The sequence below is a fragment of the Papilio machaon genome, chromosome 9 (assembly GCF_912999745.1).
Source record: "Papilio machaon chromosome 9, ilPapMach1.1, whole genome shotgun sequence".
Taxonomy (NCBI): domain Eukaryota; kingdom Metazoa; phylum Arthropoda; class Insecta; order Lepidoptera; family Papilionidae; genus Papilio; species Papilio machaon.
This window is the reverse complement of record NC_059994.1, coordinates 4,544,207-4,564,286: the sequence shown is the minus strand read 5'-3', so window position 1 is coordinate 4,564,286 and position 20,080 is coordinate 4,544,207. Positions and strand designations below refer to the sequence as shown.

Genomic DNA, 20,080 nt, shown 5'->3' with positions numbered 1-20,080 from the left:
TAGATAGAGAAACGTGGATTTGAAATTTGCGGTAATTTTACAGAACATGATTTCCGCGAATTTTTATTGTTTAAGCTAAGTAATGGTAAATGCAGAAACAATAGTTTGACAAATATCGTGCACATTGCACATAAACACAGAACAGAAGTACAGAATACCGCAAAACCTTTTTTTTACTTGACTTGAACCATAGACATTAAGTTTTGTTTTTTCCTTCATAATTCGGTTTATAGTCAAGTACTGTTTACGGGTAACTGGTGAATACGTTATTCGTTATATTTTTTTGTTTAATCTATATTATACGTTACCGAACGCAGCTACTTACGTGTATGCTGTCGCTGTCACTATCTTGTCAAGTAATGTGCATCATAAGTTATTTTCATTACGCTCTTAGATAGTATTTTTGGATAATTAAACCCGGTAAAGAATATAATAAAAATGTTTATCTCTCCCATCGTTGTTACTTTACTAGTCACATTAATTAGTGGAATATGTTCCAAAAGCGTAGAGTTAACTTTCGAACTCCCCGATAGTGCAGTAGAGTGTTTTTATCAAGAAATTGAAAAGAATACTTCGGCTTCATTAGAATATCAGGTAAGAGACTAACTAAACTGAATCTTCACTTATATTAGGATTATCTTAAAGACCGACAATTTCTGACGGGAACTTTCGATGAGTAACGTTGAGTATTTGAAACTAGAATTCGAACAAAATAAGATCATAATCATACAAGAGCGGCTTTGTATATAATACACATATACAATCTTACTAAAACAAATATTTTAATCCAGGTTATTACTGGTGGACAGTATGATGTCGACGTCAAAGTAGAAGGTCCTAATAAGCAAATAATATATCAGCAACAGAAAATGCAATATGATTCTCACCAATTTACAGCACAATATACAGGTAATATATTTTATAACTAATATAATATTTCTAAGATATTTCTAACTGGATATTGGGAGCTTAAAAAGGGTTATTGTGTTAAGAATCCCGTTGCTTATGAACATGACACTATTATTAAATTAATTAAAAATAAAAAAGTAGATGGTATTTGTTAACTATAGATGTAATATTCATTCATAACTTATACATTTTTTAGGTGTATACAAAGTTTGCTTCAGCAATGAATTCAGTACTTTCTCACATAAGCTTGTGTATATGGAACTGAATGTTGGACCTGAACAACCACTACCAGGAGTTGGAGACCATGCTACAGTACTTACACAGGTAACTTTATTTTAGTTAACAATATCCTTAGTTTTAATGGTATTATTAAAATCAATATTGTCTTAGTTTCTTATTTGTGTTGTCAATTGAAATTATACAACTAATGTTATTTTGCTAGATTATTAATTAGCAACTAATTAACTTCACAGCTGGAAACTTCTGCAGAAGAAATTCATTCTGCACTTAACAGGATAATTGATCATCAAACCCATCACAGATTAAGAGAGGCTCAAAGTCGCAAGCGAGCGGAAGATCTCAACGAGAGAGTGTTCTGGTGGTCCATGGGAGAAACACTGGCAATTGTGTGTGTGACTTTTGTACAGGTCATGGTTCTGAAGAACTTCTTCAGTGACCGACCAACATTATACAGTAGAATGTAATAGTAAAAATTTAATTTAATTTATTAATATATTTGATGGGTTAAACAATTTGTTTTATTTAGGGGTCATACATTAATCACATAATGTTTTTAGCAACTTTTTTTAACACCCTCTTGTGATTTGTGGTAAGGTTTTAACTGCCCCTCCCCCCTAATACCTAAAATCACATGTGTTTTTTTAGTACAAATTTATATTGAACTTTTCAAGATATTTTTAATTTATTAATTACATTTACATCCACAATCAAAAAATAAATACACAACTTTAGGCACCATCCTGCGTGATGTTTCGTGTTTTTTTCGGGACCCCTCCCTTTTTGAGCCTCGGATGATTAATGTACGATCCCTTAGGTTTGAAAATTGACACGAAAATAGTTTACTGCTACTGAACCTTTTCTTAACAAATCTTCTGAATCTTGTTTGTTTGTACTTTGAAGTAATAATCTAATATCAATGTGTTTTTTTATCTGTATTATAAATGTATAACAGATTTGAAAATTTAATGCAATAAAAAAAGATTGTGAAAACGTAATCTAAGGATTTGGATTTTGGATTGATACATTATTTATTTTATATGATTATGTTGTAGTACAAAATATGTAATGCATTCTAAAGTACCATTACTTATATTATTGTAAAACATTTTAATGTGAATATACCAAATAAACTAAATTAATTTTCTTCAAATTAAGAACTTTTTATAGAAGCATTTTTTGGTTCTTAAAGGTTTTGATATTATTCACCACATCATTAAGATAATAAATAAAATTGAATGTGCATTATTTTAAATCCTAAGTATATAAAGTAAGAATTTTGTCTGAACGGAAACCCAAGGAATATGTTTTAATGTTCTGTAACTAAAAGTGAATGTTTAATAAATGAAAACACTGCTAAAACTTGTTATACTAGTATCATTTACTTAAAGTTGTTTACCTTAGTGGTAACAGTTGTTAACTTTTAATTCAATTTATTCCTTATATAAAAAATGCCAGCATTGTACCATTTACTTCATTAAAAAAATATGGTATCTTCCATCACTCCTTTTAATCTTTTTGTGTCTTTTCTAGAAATGTTGGAGAATTTTGAGACATGGTCAAAAGATTTGTTTTTCTTTTATTTTCAAATACATTTAAATTTATCAGGACATTTTTTCAGTTCTTATTTATGTAACTATCAATCTTGAAAAGCTGTTGAAGCAATAGTAATTTAGTGCAGGGTTTCACAAATATGAATTAAATTATTATGATGAAATATTTTGTTTGTAATAGTATTATTTAACATATACAATAAAAATATTGTTATTTTTACAAGTAATATATTAGTTACAATTCAAACAATTAAATATAGTAAAATCTTATTTTACTACAATTGTCATTTGTTAAACATATGTTAAGTGTAAATAACTTGACTAAGACTATATTTTATAAAAATTTAAGGAAAGCAGACATTAACTATAGTATAGTTTAAAATAGTACTAGCAGAGCAAACACTCCATTGACCAGCGCACAAGGATATGCTATGAGAGGCCTTTGCTCTGTGTCACCTGACATTGTAACAAATAATCTACTTGCTGAAAGGGCAGACCAAATTACAGCAACAGCAGATAGACTTAAACCAATAGTTCCCTCAAGAGATATAAATATTCCCAAAGTAGCCAGTACTACCATTGGTAACATGCAATATCCTAGAACACTTGCAACACTTAAAACAGTAAAAACTCCTTCAGTACGACTCATAAGTGACAATAAACAATACATTAGAATAACCGACATTACAGATAGCCCATAAACATAACCAAAATGTGCTTTATTGCCAGAAAGAAAGAGACAAACAGCCAAAGCTAAACAAAATGCAATAGGGCCTGCAATGTCAGTATCTCTTAGTAAAAAGTTTGCATCGTCTGCTTTAGATTGGCCATGGAATGGGTTAAGTACTGCTAATGTTTTTTCTAATATCCTATCAGGATATATTTCCAGTTCATCTAATAGAGGTGGTTCATCAAATTCTGAAATTGCTGCATTTGCTTCTCTGGGAATAGCTGCAGGGGTAAAAATGCTCGGATGATAACCTTGATTATTATTAGGAGGTACCAATGGAACTTGAGCTTGATCGTAAGCGAAACTCCTCTCTGGTTGAAATGTTTGAAAATCTGCAATTAACAATTTGATTATCAATTACATTTTAAGATGTAATAAAATTTTTCCGTAAAGAACATATACTCACCTAAGGTTTGAGAGGAATCAACAAAATTATTTGCGGTACTATCAAAAGCATAATTTTGGCTATTATCAGGAGGTAACCAAGCATATTCATTTTGATTAGCATAGCCAGCCATTATTAAAATTTATGTACGATCTGTTAAATGTTAAACTTTCTTAATATTTTTCACTGGCTATAAATCAATTTTCTGATATATTGTGTATTACTATTTAATTTACAATCAAACAGTGCTAAATTGTTATTACCGATTACACGGAGATCGAAAATGACAGAATATCTTTCGTAGTCAAAATAATCGTCACAATTGCCGCAGATGTTTAAAGGGGTTTAACAGTTATTGTACTGTTATTAAACAGCTATATTTTTATCGTTAGTAACTTAATGGTAACGATTTATGCTCTGTGTCACTTTCATCTTATTGGTTATTGGTTGCATTTTTGACATTTACTACTACAACTACGTATTGATGTTATCTGTTGAAAATTGTGTTATTTATTTAGATTTTGACTTTTGTAAAACTAGAATTCAATGAGCAGGTGCACAAGGATAACTGCTTGATTTACCAATAGTAATTTCTGTTCTAACTAGATTCTAAAATGGATTAAAACGAGTGATTACCAACTCGCCATCTTAATAACAGAAATGTAAGGAGGAGGTTTCATTTCAGTTTTCTTTCGATATAGCAGTGGTGTATACCAGTGCCCTACATTCTTGTACTTTAGCTCAAATGGAAGAAAGTTGTGTTCTCGTATCGTTCCTTTTTAAAGGCGTGACTTAATATTTCATTTGTAATGGAATGTGTTCCGCCTTTATGCCGGATTTACATTAATTAAAACACTTGTTATGTATACTATAGTTGAGATTGTACTAAGCGTGGGAGTGATAATCACTCTCATCACCGCTTTTTCAGCATGCGTTTGTGGATGCAAGAATTCCAATCAAAAGTAAGTTATTTTAAAATAATATTATAATGCCAAAGCAAAATTACATAGAATAATAATTTGATGCTTCTTTTCTTTAAAAAACATTAAAATGTTCCATTTATTTGCAATAATATTGGCAGCTTTTGCACCTAAATATCTATATGTATAGAAATAGTTCATTGATTAATGTTTTGTTGTTACATTTCATTTAAAATTATAATTTCAATTTATAATATGGAAAAATCTCATTAATATTCTTCATTCAAGTCTACTAACAATGAATCATACAATAAATATTGTATGTAAACCAACATTTTGTATTATTTGATTTTTTATAGAGGATTATTAAGTTGCTGCATTCAATATAGTTTAAAATATTTCTCTCTATTTTTCACATTTAGATTATCCACTTTATTGTATATTATTTATTTCTGAATAAAAATGTTTGGAAGTTCAGGTATAGCCAGCTTTCTATAAGAACATTATCATATGAACATTTTAAGAAAAAACTTAAAAATACAACAATCACTAGAAAATAGTTACTATATAGTGCTGTTTACATATTATTATTCTCAGAATCTTGTCTATTCATGTTATTTGTATTTTTACATGAATGCTTTATTAAAATGTAACATATAGGACCTTTTCTTGCTGATATTATGACTAGCAACTTTAGAAAAATTAATCATAACATTTTCATAATATTTATACATCAAGAACAATAATCAAAAGACAATTGTAGACTTCATATTTCGTTAAATTTATTGTTAAAATAACAATAAAAACTTACTTTTGTTAATGTAATGTTATATTTAACAGAAGTGAGTTGGTTGGCACGGCGGGTGTAGTCAAAATCCACATAGATGAGGAAGTACCGTCTCCAACGCCAACCACTCCAGCTTCCGTCAAGCGGTTTGTTTTAGTTAGCATGCTCTACATAGTGTCTAGTTAACATAGACTTAACAAACTTTAACTGTGATGAGAATGAAGCTTATTTTAAAAATATATGTTACTTTCTTTTATATTTATAAATTTAACCCATATGGGCTTGTAGCGGTATTTATTGTTTCCCATATGTCTATGTTTATGAACATTCTTGAAGACCTGAACATAACATTTTAATATCCCCCCGTATATTTTGGTAAGGGTTGATTCAATTGTGTAGTGTGTTGTATTGGTTATGAGCATACTTATATATAACTTTTATTTAATACTTTATTCCAGTCAACTAATAAAATGTACTAGACCCAAACAACGTTAATTTAATATTTACAGCATTTATTACAATAAATGCATATATAGGTAGTAGACAAATAAAGAAATAGAGTGACCTTGAGGAGGAGAGATTTACATTTTGGAATGTCTTAGTACATTTCACATTCTACAATGTGATCAGATCTGGTTTAAAAAAGATATTCTATATGTATAACATATCTTTGTGTGTAAAAATTGATAATACGTTCAGCTATTGTGCATTATGATGATTAATTTAATTGTTATGATATCTAATGTGATAATATTTAAATGATAAGCTCAATGTTAGTACTTGTATAAAATAAAATCAACTCTTAAGCCATTTTTCTCTGAGTGTCAATGAAAACAACCTTCTACATCTGAAACCACAACCATTCTATCCATAAGAGTATGGACCACAGTCTGTTATTTACATCTATAAGGAAAAATAACATAAGTGCTAATGTTTCATAGTATTCATTCCTATTATCTAGTAAACATCTAGAGAGTTCCCGCAATGTTTCTATAAAAACAATCTATTTTGATTAACAGTCATTGTGTTTTATACCTACTACAATTCCCACAGAGGTTAATGATGATTTATTTAGCATTTTAATCTTTTATGTGACATTCTGAAAGAGTTTTTTTATGATTACGAATTTAGATTCAGAAATATAGAAAATTTTTTTAAAAAATTAATTGGTGTAATTTCTCTGGCTAATCATTAAGACCAAAACGAAGATTTTGGGCAAAGAAATTTTTGTCAACATTTATTTATCAATATTCAAAGAGAATATCTTTCGCATCATATGATTAATCAACTATATTTAGTAACTAGCAGTAGCTAGAAGTTAAAAATGTGTGCGGATTCATTTAACTTTTTATTTAGACTACCTAACGCCCGTGAATCCGTCTGCGCGGAATAGTCTATGTGTTTTTCCAGTCTATGTCGTAGGACATGATGTAGATCCATACCAAATTTCATGGTAATTTGTTGAGCTGTTCAGGAGATATCTTCTAACAAACATACATCCATCCAAACTTTCGCATTTATAATATTAGTAAGATTAAGTAATTTATTGTATGACTTTTTGGGAAAAATGTCCGTAATGTCATATGTTCCATTATGGTACTTTACATATTCAATTATTTTTGTTTAAATATTACATTTTTTTCTCATTTACAAAGCAATTGTGGCTTTTACTAACATGGACCATACTAATTGTTTATGTAGTTTTGTTTAACACAGTTCTTGAATGTCTAGGATTAAGATAAAATAACAATTGCTTTGCATGTAGAGACAAGAAGACATTAAAATAATAAAGAGTTATTATTTGTAGCTGTTAACTATTAGTTAAAGTTAGTCTTTATATGTGTAATTAGAAACCAATAGGTCTTAATGTTTCAAGCCATCATCACTATCACATCTGTGATAGTTTTTTGTAAAGTTTATACCTTACTACATATTATTTTAGAAATCTTTAAGTGTTGCCATATTTCCAAATATATATATATATTTAGTAATTATTACTTTTCGCTCTTTGATTTGTTTTGCAATTTTCGAAATGAAATTTAAAATCAGCATCTCGAATATATGTATAACTGTTAGGTACATGTTCTTTACTTAGACTTATATTTACTTATAAAATTGTGTAATTACATTTTTGGTCGAAAAAAATGTGCTATTATTTATGTCGTTAAATAGTAGTGCCTTAAATAGTATAATTCACATAATAATAATGTTTGTTGTTACACAGAGCATCGACACAGAACTCTCAGCGCAGTTTGCCGGAGATCCCACACCCTGTGGGGAGGCACGACAGCGGAGACACGGCCTCCGAAATATACGCTACTGTTAATTTAGATGAAGGTACAGCTTCAAATACTATAAATGCGTTGGGAATATTTTGATAAGGAATTTTCATTTGGTACTCTAAGGTGGCAAAGGAGCCCAATGTTAAGTGAACTGTAGTTGCATTGTTGGCCTTAAAAACAGTAGAGTTTCTTGGAGTAATTTAATTTTTGTTAAGTTGTTAAAGCTTGTTACTAGCACGAGATGACACGTTTTTAAAACTGTGTGTAGGAACCAACCATCTAATACCTATTTATTCACCCGTATGAACGAATGGAAATATCAGTGGTCAAATTCAATAACATTTATTCCTACTTCACTCCAGACAACTTTTGAAAAAAACTCGTGTAAAGTAGAATGCAATTTGCAAAATGTCCTTCAAATTGTTTTTGCCTGCGATAAATCAATGCTACCGGATTAGTAATGATAATCTTCAAATCTAATCATACCTCTCGATATAATCAAATCATATTCCACTTGAAAAGAACCGCTACCAGGAATTGATAATAGTTTTTAATTATAAAAAAGAAGTGATAATACGTAACTTGCGATTTACAGGAAATAAACCCGACCCGACAGCATCCACTAGTAGAGACCATCCCTACGAACATGCATACGCCAAACTGCAGAATGAGAATCACAATATGTGAGTATCAAAAAACAAATAGTTGTTAAATTTAAAACCAGTAAATTAAACTAACCCAATTGTCATTCTTGACACGAACACAAATCGATTAATATTCAAAAACATACTGTTTATGCTACAGGAAGAAAAATACATATATCTTTTATGGAATAAAAGTAAGACTCCTATCAGTCGGGTAAAAAGTAATCGGTAGATGTTTTTTATAACAATAATATTGTAAAATATTTAAATAATGTGACTCGAAACATCTCTTTCTTACAAGCTTACTGGGAATTACACCGCCGACCGTCACATTGTAAGTCAGACCCTTAACTATAATTCTCTCACATCTAGCTCAGTAGTAATTTAATAAATGAGGTTTGAGAAGGCTATGCTTTATATTGCCTCGAATAGAAGATTTATAGGAACAAACTTATTGTTATATTTTCAATTATTTTTCTTTTGACGTTACCTTTTCGATAATGCATTTGTAAAAATATTTTCTTTTGGTATCTACTTTTCAATCTTTGAATGGTTAAGACAATACAAAACACTATGTCTTCAGGGACTTTTCCTTATTATGGAGAAATAAATTTTATTCCTAGCACAATCATTATCGTAAATAATATCTCGTGTCGTAATCGTAAATAAAATTAAGTGCTCTGTCTCAAGGAGACATCAAACAGTTTATTGCTTATAATAAACAAGATGACATATTTGTTGTCTCCGGCATGAGTACTTTAGCATAAACAATGTGCGTTCCAACGCCATACATATCTTAAGAATGTATAAATTGTTACGGGGAGATAAATAAATGTAACAACATCGAAATGAATACAAAATTGTGGCATTTCAAAATAGTGTTTCTGATTTTATTTGCAAGCCTGTAAAGTAAATTATAATTTTTTTTTATTATTTTTAAGTAATGATTTGGTATTTCAAACATGAAAAATCACGATACAAAAGTTAAATCTACTAGAAATGTGTAGTGTACACATGTAGTTGTAATAACGCTAATCAAATCTACTTTGTTTGAACGTCCTTGATTCCAATTTCAGGTCTACATTAAATAGCACGTTGTCTTTTGTTGATTTTCTTAGTTATACTTTTATAAATTTTTATGCACATTTAGAAAATTTTTCAGTAACTAATGATTTGTTAGTAGCATTTGGAATATGTAAGATATTTTGATTTCTTACAACTATATTTTTTATTTTATTATGTTATTATAATATTATAATATATATTTTTTAATTTTATTCAGATGAAGCTTGCTATAAATTTAGCTATTTTTATTAGTTTTCAGGAATAAATAATGTTATTCTTTTCCCAGCACGATGGATATTACCCCAGATCAAGAATCCCAAAGAGATATACAGATTGAAGAGCGCGAAGCGACGCAGCCTGGACCAGGTTTGTATACAAATGTATAATAAGTGAAAGTCACGAACCGTACTCTGTCTCTATTTAAATTCGATAAAACTTCAGCTTCTTGGATGCAAAATATTACAAATACACTTTGAAGTTAAAGCAATATCTGCAACTCAGCCGCAGATGTCTATGAGCAGCATCACTTCAATATTTTATTGATGCCAAGCCATCTCTACCTTGTTTGTAACCTTCTACAAAAAAGTGTTTTTGTAACTAAATTATCTTAATTATTTATATAAATGTTTAGAATCTGTGGTGATATCGGCGTCGGTGGCTATCAGTGGTCAGCTGCCTTCAAGTCAGGAGCTGCCGTACATCACGCCGCCCTCCCCTCGCCCTCGCCCCCTGCCCCTCGCTGACAACACCCTGCACTTCAGCGGGGACTCCACCGACTCCACGAGTAAGTGTCCTGTGACCACAGCAAAGGTTGCGAATTATATTTCAAGACATTAAGCTTAATTAAACTTAATTATTTTCCAGACTATGTTCTTCATCTGTGCCAGATTTCATCAACATCCGTGAGACGTTCTGGAGATACCTTCTAACATACATCCATCCATCTAAACTTTCGCATTTATAATATTAGTAATACATATGTGAGTTAAGTGTTTTGGAGTTTACATAGTTTTTGCTTTGGTTGGATTGGCAGAAAATATTAGTTGTCCGCCTTATTCCTGTAACACTACGTATATAATAAACACAATAGTTGAACAGTTCACATATAGTATTGTTTATCGTGCATTTGTAGAAGGGTACACGAGCATATCGGTGCGGGAGCCGCTCAGTAACATCCGGGCGCAGAGTGTGAAGCCCTCCGCGCAGCCGCACTACGCCACCGTGTCTGATGACTCCGGTTTGTTCAATGTTTATATCTTAAATAAATAACACCGCTCCATAGGTTTTTAATACATGTTGCTTGACAGGTAGACTATTCAAAAGAGAGTCCAAAAGCGATGCTTCACGTGTGATGTCTATGGTCAGTTTAAGACCCTGTATTACGTGAGTTGTATCTGTCGTGTTTCCAGACGAGATGTACGCGGCGATAGAGGAGGCGAGCGTGGGTGAGGGCGAGGGCTCGGACACGTACGCGCAGATAGCGCCCGAGCCGCGCCGCCGCGACCTCGCCCCGCCCCGCACACCTCCCGCCTCAGCCCCAGCCTCCGCCCCCGCCCCCGCCCCCGCTACTGCACCGCTATCTGAACTAGCCACCAGGTATTATTTTTATTTTTACTATATAACTTATGGTAAATGAAGAAAGAAAAGTTTAAATCGCTTTATCTTTCGAAACCCGTACCGAAATCTACGTTGTTCGTTATAGTGTAATATTTTTTGTTTACAGAAGGAGTGCTCCCCCAGAAATTGGTTCCTCAACATCACAAGCGACGCATTCTAGACAAGGTAATTTACTTTCAACAGAATCGAATTTAACAGAAATCAGAAAATATTGGAATAAAAATGTTTTGTGTATGTGCAGCATCATCGTCGTCGTGTTCGAACTCGACCGGCGCTCTCGGCTCGCCCAAGCCGGAGAAGCGAGTTGCCAACTCTCCGCTGCCGCCGCCTCCGCTCGCCACGCACGGCACCCACGCAGCACACGGCACCCACGCAGCACACGGCACACACGTAGCACACGGCTCACACGCAGCACACGGCACGCACAACACACACGCCCCGCTGACGCAGTCGCAACGACACCACCGCATATCCAGTACAGGTCAGAAAATCCGAATATATAATTCAAGATCATACTAAAATAATTTATTATTATATATTATCGATTGGCATTAATAATTATGTTTTCAAATTTAAAACATTTCAGGTGACCTTCACTTCAATCACGACAAACTTCGACGAAGCCTCAACGAGAAACACCAGCGCAACAACAGCTGTGTCAGCTCCTCGGACTTCTACGGCTGCAACTACCCTGTGGAGAAGCACAGGTTCAGCTCCGGCGATATCGTGAGGCCCCTCGTCGCTAGGGAGCTCGACTTCGACATCGACCACCAGCCGCCGACCGAAACCACCGACAATCTTTACAACTCCATCGACGGCCCCGCACCCAGCGACTACTCCTCCGCAGACGCCAACCTCAGCATCAACTCCGACCACCGCGTCACTGAGAGCCCCTCACGTAACCTCGACGACATGTACGCCAAGGTCATGAAAAAAGGGAAGGCGAAACCCGACGACGCAACAAAGAAACAGAACGAATTCTCCAGCGAACCCGAGGCCGCCGCTCTCAAGTTCCGCGGCGACGACCCGGGATACGAGACTATAGATCGCAAGAAATCCACAAACCACGGCTATGAAACTATAGCACACAAGGAACGCACAAACTCGCAGAGCCAGGACCCTGGCTACGAGACTGTGAAAGATGTCAACAAAACACTTTCGACCTTCACAAACAACAATCTGCTGAAGCTAAATCATTTGAATGACAGCGGACCCAATAGCATTATAAGCAGCGATCCCGGATACGAGCATATCACGAAGCCCGACAACAGCGCCTCCGATTCTGACCCTAACTATGAGGTGCTGAGGAACCAGCCGCCCACCCCGCCCTACGCCACCATCGCACCCGACTACAAGGTGCAGCCCACCTACTCCACTGTCAACAAGCGAACCGGCAAGTACAACAACTGGCCGGCAAACAACAACGACGAAGGAGCGCAGGAGCCCAACTACGAGTCTATGTCGAACGATCCATTTTACACGACCGGCAGTGAGTCCGACCCCAACTACGAATCTGTACGACCGAAAGATCCAAACTACGAAAGTGTCAACGCACAGGATCCGAACTACGAATCTTTGCGGTGTAAAGACCCAAAATATGAGTCGGTGCGTTCGAAAGACTCGAAATATGACTCGGTGAGGTCCAAAAAGGATCCAAACTATGAAAGTGTCAAGTATTTTGAATTATCGCAAAAGGAACCGCCATATGAGAAAGTGAACAATGAGGCTGCTATGAATTCAGTGGAGAGATCGGACTCCGCTGCTGGATATGAGAAGATCAACGTGCCCGCGAGCAGGGACCCCAAAAGCAGTATTAACAGCGGTGCCGACGGCATCGTCAGCGACTACTTCCAAGTTTAAGTCCTGGTTCATTTATTTCAATGTTATAATTTATGAAAAAGTAGTCAATTTAATTTATGATATTATTTTGTAAGATATCTGAATAGTCGGTGGTCGGAGGTTTTATAAATTGTTGCTGTGAGAAGACCATCCTCAAGTCATAAACTTTTTATACATCAAATTTTCAAAAACGAGAAAACTTTTGATCCATAAAAAGAATTTAATTGAAAAGTTAAATAATTTATTAGCAAAACTGAAGTTTTCTGCAGAATTGAATCGGAATATTACGTGTAAGTATTAATCACGTATGTTTTTTTTTGTAGTGACATACCTTTGACTGCCCCGACTTGAGAGCTTATTTTACATTTAGTAAAACCCACGCCCGGCACTAAGATTGCGTGCTTAATTTATTTATTTTATCAACTAAAATTTCGTTAAATAATACCACGGAGAGGGATATGTTTCTTTCTCGGGTATCTGTGATATAAATATTAAATACAGACCTTATTTTTATAAGTTTATTATTTAGTGTGAGCATTATAATGTGGATTTTTATTTTCGCGTTTGTAATTAACTTATTTTGTTATTTGTAATCTCCATTTATGACGTGTACTTTATTTATCACTCAAACTTATATCACTGGTTGTATGAACTTTAATGTGTATATATTCTTGTAATGTAGATGTACGATATACAAATAGTGGAACATATTTTTAATGATATACTGGAATATACCGCAGGGACACTGACAAATAATTCTAAGAATTATTTGTGTTCATATAATAATTACAAGGCATTATCAAATATACATATAAATCTGGCAATTTTTTAATTCAACACAAAAAAGGTTGACATCAAACTATATTCGCCTAATTTGTGACCAAAATATCAGTTTTTTTTTTTCGATGATATAGGGAAAACTTTTCATTGCTTTTAAATTTAATTTTTGAATTTCTACAAGTATTAATATTTGTAATTTCAATGAGTATTTATTAACATCCTTTAATACTTGAAACTAGTTTTTTAAACTAAGACTGCATAGTGTTCCCTAATGAGGGAGATGAGGTTTATCTGAGCATATTTGAGCTTTTATTGATTAACACACAATCAACAAGACTATCATAATCTTAAGGCTACTTTATTGTTGCTTTTTATTATGTTATTTGTTATGTAATTGCTTAAGCGTTTTTGGTCGGATTTTGAAAAGGTTGCTATTTTGCCATGTTTTATTATTTAACTGGCTTTGAAATGTTTACTATCAGTATTTGCTTTGATTTTTTTAAATTTCCTTTTAATTTTTTTTAACATACTAATTGCCACCACACTTTATATGTAATTTTTTTAACTAGTAAACAGTAATAGTAAAAACACTTCAATAAGTAAATGTCCACAGAGATCTAGATATTCTTTTCAATATAATTAATTCTCAGTGTATCATATTATGTTTTTTTAAATAGATTTTTTATTTTAATTAAGATCATTTCAGATGAATATCTTATACAAATAACTGCTACACTCACATTAAAAGCCTAAAAATCCATTACAATATAACACTACACAAATATAGGTCGCAATATTTGTTATGTGTGTGGTAACTAAATTTTTTTTTAATTATTTTTTTCCCTAAACATGCAGACATTACTATATCCTTATTTTTAACGTTGTTATATCTTTTTCATGCATTTTTTTCATTTATATATAGAAAACGCGACTTACAAAGTAGTACCTGAATTCAGTTTATAAATTACGAAACCTCGAAGGTTGTTAGCGCAATATTAAACATTAGTTTTATTTATGACCTTTTATATAACACAATGTGTACTTAGTAAACAATATTTTGGTTTATTATGATTGTTGTAATATGATTTTTTACATCATTAAAGGATGGATGTTTTTGTATTTATTATTAAGTAAAAGCAATTGAATCGGAATATTGTGTAACATAAAAGTATGAATGACTAAATTTGGTAAATGAATAGTAAACCTAGTTCTTGTATGGTGCTGTATATTAACGTAGTTGTAAAACTTTACATTAAAATGTAAGTGATATAATAGAACACCACAACTACTGTAAATAAATACCTTCACCGCCTATACTGTGTTATATAAGGTGTAATGAATGTGTCCCATAGAATACTTAATATAAAATCTGTAAACATCCCAAAACTACAACCATTCCATTTTTTTTATAATCCAAAACAGTTTTACTAAAGGAATAAAGTACATACGCCATTTTAATTCTTTTCTTTACATATATGTTGCCAGTAACAAGTTCTGCTAAAGATTTTAATAAAGAAAAAACAACACATGCACAAGTAGGTTAAAACAATAATTGCTTTACATGAAATAAAATGATGGTCTTTTGGGCATCATATACTTATATTTAAATACTTTGGTATCATCTATAAATATAATTAAGAAATAAAACATAACAGCTTAGAATGATATAAAATATATACAAAAATATAATTATTTAAAACATGATAATACATTTTTATATTTTCAATACAATACTACATCAATATTGCGGAATTTTGATTTTAACTGTTTCTCATAATCAGTGTTTATAATTCTAGGGCACTGGTACAGAGCTAAAAACTTGAGATTCTTATAATATTCAGATATAACATCAACAATTATAGGTGAAATGTTTCCAATTCGAGATAGACTTAAACTCTCCAATGTTTTTAAATTAGGACTGCTCAATGTATGGAGCAAAACAAATTCAGAAAAGTTTGTGTTGTTCCAAATCTGTAAGTGTTGAATCTTTTGTAAATTTACTAAAGATATTAACCCCTTGTCTGTGAGATTTTCACATCTTATTATTGCCAAATCTCTTAACATAGAACATTGTGATAATAATTGCAAGCTATGGTCATCTATAGATACACCACCATAAATATGAAATGTAGTTAATATTTTCTGCTTACATATTATCAATTCTTTTATAAAATCTGAACTTAAGTTTTTAATCTTTTCAATGAGGATATGGTTTAAATATGGACAATGTAATAATGTATTACAGTTTACTGGAGAAAGTCCAAAATCTGATAAAGCCAAGAAATTAAGTTGTTGAAAATGAGCATAATTAATTACTACATCATTTGTCAGAAAAAGAGAGTTTTTCAAATTAATTTTCTTTAAATTAGGCCATCTATTTATGTAGCTTTCAAATTCTTTACCCAATCGGCACATTACTAGCTCTATAGATGTAAGATTACTACATTGTTCCAAAATTGATTTAATTTCTTGATAACTATATAAGTACTGTAGCTTCAGTTGGTGTATTAACTGCCCATGACTATTAATAATTTCCAAATTTTTTTCACTTACTTCACTTTGTCCTGGCTTCCCGGAGTAAACAATAACAAATCTCCTCCATAGTGCAGTATCTTGGGCTAATTTCCTCCAGTGTTTACAAACATTCTCACAGGTGAGTAACGTTTCAAGAGGTAGAAACTGGAAGACTGCAAGAATTAACTCATCCGGCAACACTCCAAACCCTTCCGATCCACTATCCGAAACTGTCATTCTGTTGACTTTAAAATTGAATTTTAAACTTACACTTCTTTGAAATAAATTGAGAAAAAAAGAAGAAAATTAATAACGTTACCTTTATTTTCTTAAAACGCCTGTTTGTTAAATTGCGGAGCAGACGGTAAATTGTACAGTAAAAATTAGTACAGCTTAGGCATTATGTATTCTACTACGTCCACTGCACTCTATAAATATAAATATGCGTATTTATATCTATAGAGGGCAGTGACTACGTCGCTTCTCGGCATAGAATTAGAATTGCAAATCATTGTAAATACAAATCTATATTTGGGTTTTTGAATAATATAATTTTAATCTTAATTAAATGAAATTGTCAGTGTCAATGTCAAAATTGTGGAGACCTACCAAAGACAATATAAAAGAGTCCAACCTCAGATAAAGAATACTCGGTCCTAGAGTCCAACAGTCAACACTTAGTTTATCAAAGTAAAAAATATTTTCTCCTTTGCTTGCCTTGCACATGAGTGTAAGAAATATTGCAACAATTTTCAACTAAACTAATTATATGATTAGTTAGTCGTTTACATGCTGTTAGACCATTACAGCATTTTCGGATAATGTTGTCGGCGAGTCATGAGGATGCTTTGATATACTGCAGTCTGCGAATGAAGCACAATCATGCTAATGAAACCCTGATTACCATGATGCTGCTTTATTTTTAATTTTTAAAAATTATATCTGTTTAATACTAAGACATATTTATAAATAAAAACGTTATTAGGACTACGCTTTTACTTATTCATAGCGAATTTTTAGCGTTTAGGCTACCTCGGCTCAAATTTGACTACATTACTTGAACTACGGAGTTGTTGGCAGCACAGTCCGCTCCGCTTCGTTTTTTTTTTGTCTATGTTCTTAATTTCGTTTCGTTTCGAATTTTCATTATAACAGTCCAAATCAGTTTTAATCTTATTTGTTGCTTATTAGACGAAGACTAAAAGAATTGTGTGATTGTAATAATTTGTATATAAATTTGAATTGAATATAAATAAAGCTGTATGTCTACGAAGGCGATCCTTTACTTTACTCCGAAGAAAAGTTATGTCAAAATAGAAGATTAACCTTAAAGACCGGTATGGAGACCAAAAATGAAATATTTTCACAGAGACTTGTAAAGGCAGTGTTATGGAATATTGTGCTACAAACTGTGCTTGCAACGGGTCTAGTGTTTGTTATACAAGTCGATCCTTTACACCCGGTGTCATGGCTTGTATCAACTTTTCACGATGTATTCAGCTGGAAAATGGGTTTAAATGTAGTCCTTCTCAGTCTGGTGTCATTTTTTCAAGCTTACGTCTACGGGAGTTATTACACAGTGCAACAACCTAAATATTTTACAAGATTCTCAATGTTCTTCAACATGTTTACACTACAGAATATAGTTTTTGGCATTTTATACTCCCTTAATGGATATTTCAGCATAAACTTATACACGTCTTTAGCGGAGAGCAAATTTAATACTTTGAAAAAGGCTTGTGAAAAATATGATGGACAGTGCCTTTCGGAACAAAGCTTACTTTTACAGTTTGGTGGGATGTGGATGGGATTGTATTACTTTCTCAGTGTTCACATTCTTGGCACAACTGTGTTGACGTTCCCACACATTTACCAAGACAAACTTCAGCAAATTAAGTTAGTTATAAGCCATATAATTTCCAGTGGATTTAGAAAGTCAATTATGCCAGTAGTATATTTTTGTTTTTTCTATTACCTGTGGGGCAATAAGTCCAGGAATATTGTCAGTGATGTTTACAGTTTATATATGGAAGATCCTCCATTAGATAACTTTCTTAATTTGTTTATGTCTGGTATTTATATTGGGTTGTGGTTTTATACAAGTTTATTCTTTATATCAGTTTATACAATGAGGACTGTATTCAATATCGTGCTAACTGAGCCAATGAAATTCCCTATTGAGTCTGAAACCAAATTAACATTATGCAATGCCCTGGCTCAGACATCAAAGTTCAACAGATACTTAGCAGCGCTTGATTTGAAAAGATTAGCCATGACTGATGCCAGAAGAAGAAGTGAAATATTCACACTATCTCAGCCGGGAGGACATCCAAGAAACTGGAATAATTTGCTTGATAAATGCTTGAGAATAATAAATGAATTTAATAAAGAAATAGAAAATATAAATGGAGATGGAAGTAATGGTGAAGTAGACAGTTCATATAATATCCAAATGAAAAAAAGTAATGTTTCAGATATCCCACCAATGAGTTCATCAATGTATTCTTCTCCATTGAGGAACATGGCATATTCACCAAAGTTATTTGAGCTGAAAGATCATAAACAACATGCAATGGACAATGCATTTGCTAATGTAGTGAAGACAGAATTCAATAATTTTATTCAAAAACTGTGCCAGAAGCCAGGTATTAGTTATTTCTTCGGTGAACTCACTGATACAAGGCTCAAATTTTTGTTGATACAATCCCAACCTGTTATTTGGACATGTGAAGGATTGGCGACTATAGTAGCAGCTTCATTAAAGGAAGATAAATATGGCATAGTTCAAACTGATATCCCAGAGGTGATAACATCATTAGTGAATTTGAAGCAAAATCTAGATAAGTTAACAAAACCAGGTCTTGTGCCTAAAAAACATTTTGTGAATGATGAATTTGCTTTAAGACTGAGAACAGCCCTTTTGTCTGCTGTGAAAAGAAGTTTGTATAAAATTGTAATTACATTTTCAAAGCATATTCATGAGATCCCACTGGAACATGATATTCAGCTGGCTCTGCAACCATTTTTGCTTTGTAAGGAACCCTGATAATTGATACCTTTTTTATTTTTTTACAAGTTTTTGTTCTTATTTCATTCACAAATTAAGTACTTCTTGTATTGTCATACTCCTTAGATTGTATCCTAATGATGTGTTGTGCCAATATCAATATTTTTTGTTTTTTATTTGTGAAAATTTATTGGATGAGAAAATGCATTAACCTATCACATTATTTGCTCTCAATAAGTATGAACAAATGTAGAACCATAATTTACTCGGTTTAGTTTAAGACTAAAACATACACATCACAATATGGATACATATTTATCAACATTTTTTTGTAAATGTTGTTCCATTCCAGTCTGTTTAAAACTATGATAATACATATAAACGAAGATAGTAATTGTTAAAAATAAATCAACATATACAGGACAGATACAACAGACTTATTTTGCCAACTTTAAATTACTCCATAAGATTCTTCTTGAAACTACGTCATATGTCACTGTGTAATGTCTCAATGTAAATAAATATGTTGCTATGGTACATAACATTTGTAATAAGTGTTTAATAAATATTGTATATATTATATTATTTGTTTTTCATTACCTAATAATTTTAGATAAGTCATTCAAATTTATATGGTAGGATTTGGCAAGTTAGTCTCAAAAGGGAAAGAAAATCGAATCATCTATCAAAAGAGAGTAATAACTTTTTAGACTTTGTACCATTTTGGTAATTTTGTAGGATCAATTTAGAGTTTGGTAAATTTTACTCTGTGTGATGTTATTCTACGTTGGAGATACATATTTTGATAACT

The 20,080-nt window shown here is 32.3% G+C and overlaps 5 protein-coding genes across 6 annotated transcripts; 3 read left to right on the top strand and 2 right to left on the bottom strand.

The window, feature by feature from the left end:
• Window positions 1–307: 307 nt before the first annotated feature.
• Window positions 308–1,979, top strand: LOC106718182 (transmembrane emp24 domain-containing protein 3). The gene is made up of 4 exons (XM_014512199.2): window positions 308–594; window positions 792–909; window positions 1,106–1,233; window positions 1,383–1,979. Exons 1-4 carry the CDS (start codon window positions 439–441, stop codon window positions 1,611–1,613), a joined length of 633 nt encoding a protein of 210 aa, XP_014367685.1. The 5' UTR covers window positions 308–438; the 3' UTR covers window positions 1,614–1,979.
• A 965-nt stretch (window positions 1,980–2,944) lies between these two features.
• LOC106718770 (protein YIPF5) lies at window positions 2,945–4,111 on the bottom strand. The gene is made up of 2 exons (XM_014512941.2): window positions 3,836–4,111; window positions 2,945–3,761 (listed from the first exon to the last, which is right to left on the bottom strand). Exons 1-2 carry the CDS (start codon window positions 3,945–3,947, stop codon window positions 3,076–3,078), a joined length of 798 nt encoding a protein of 265 aa, XP_014368427.1. The 5' UTR covers window positions 3,948–4,111; the 3' UTR covers window positions 2,945–3,075.
• A 371-nt stretch (window positions 4,112–4,482) lies between these two features.
• LOC106718739 (sialidase) lies at window positions 4,483–13,498 on the top strand. The gene is made up of 11 exons (XM_014512906.2): window positions 4,483–4,776; window positions 5,575–5,667; window positions 7,746–7,858; window positions 8,399–8,486; window positions 9,799–9,878; window positions 10,144–10,296; window positions 10,645–10,749; window positions 10,922–11,108; window positions 11,236–11,294; window positions 11,371–11,610; window positions 11,716–13,498. Exons 1-11 carry the CDS (start codon window positions 4,676–4,678, stop codon window positions 12,987–12,989), a joined length of 2,493 nt encoding a protein of 830 aa, XP_014368392.2. The 5' UTR covers window positions 4,483–4,675; the 3' UTR covers window positions 12,990–13,498.
• A 1,959-nt stretch (window positions 13,499–15,457) lies between these two features.
• On the bottom strand, window positions 15,458–16,833 carry LOC106718756 (S-phase kinase-associated protein 2-like). 2 transcript variants are annotated; one of them, XM_014512926.2, is made up of 2 exons: window positions 16,582–16,833; window positions 15,458–16,507 (listed from the first exon to the last, which is right to left on the bottom strand). In XM_014512926.2, the coding sequence occupies exon 2, from the start codon at window positions 16,497–16,499 to the stop codon at window positions 15,471–15,473; it is 1,029 nt and encodes a 342-aa protein (XP_014368412.2). In that variant the 5' UTR covers window positions 16,500–16,507; window positions 16,582–16,833; the 3' UTR covers window positions 15,458–15,470. The 2 variants fall into 2 exon arrangements, with proteins under 2 accessions (XP_014368412.2, XP_014368416.2); XM_014512930.2 differs by having other exon boundaries at window positions 15,458–16,500.
• Window positions 16,834–17,334: 501 nt separating this feature from the next.
• On the top strand, window positions 17,335–19,373 carry LOC106717954 (nucleoporin NDC1). Its single transcript, XM_014511938.2, has one exon. The coding sequence runs from the start codon at window positions 17,602–17,604 to the stop codon at window positions 19,306–19,308; it is 1,707 nt and encodes a 568-aa protein (XP_014367424.2). The 5' UTR covers window positions 17,335–17,601; the 3' UTR covers window positions 19,309–19,373.
• The last annotated feature ends 707 nt before the right edge of the window (window positions 19,374–20,080 follow it).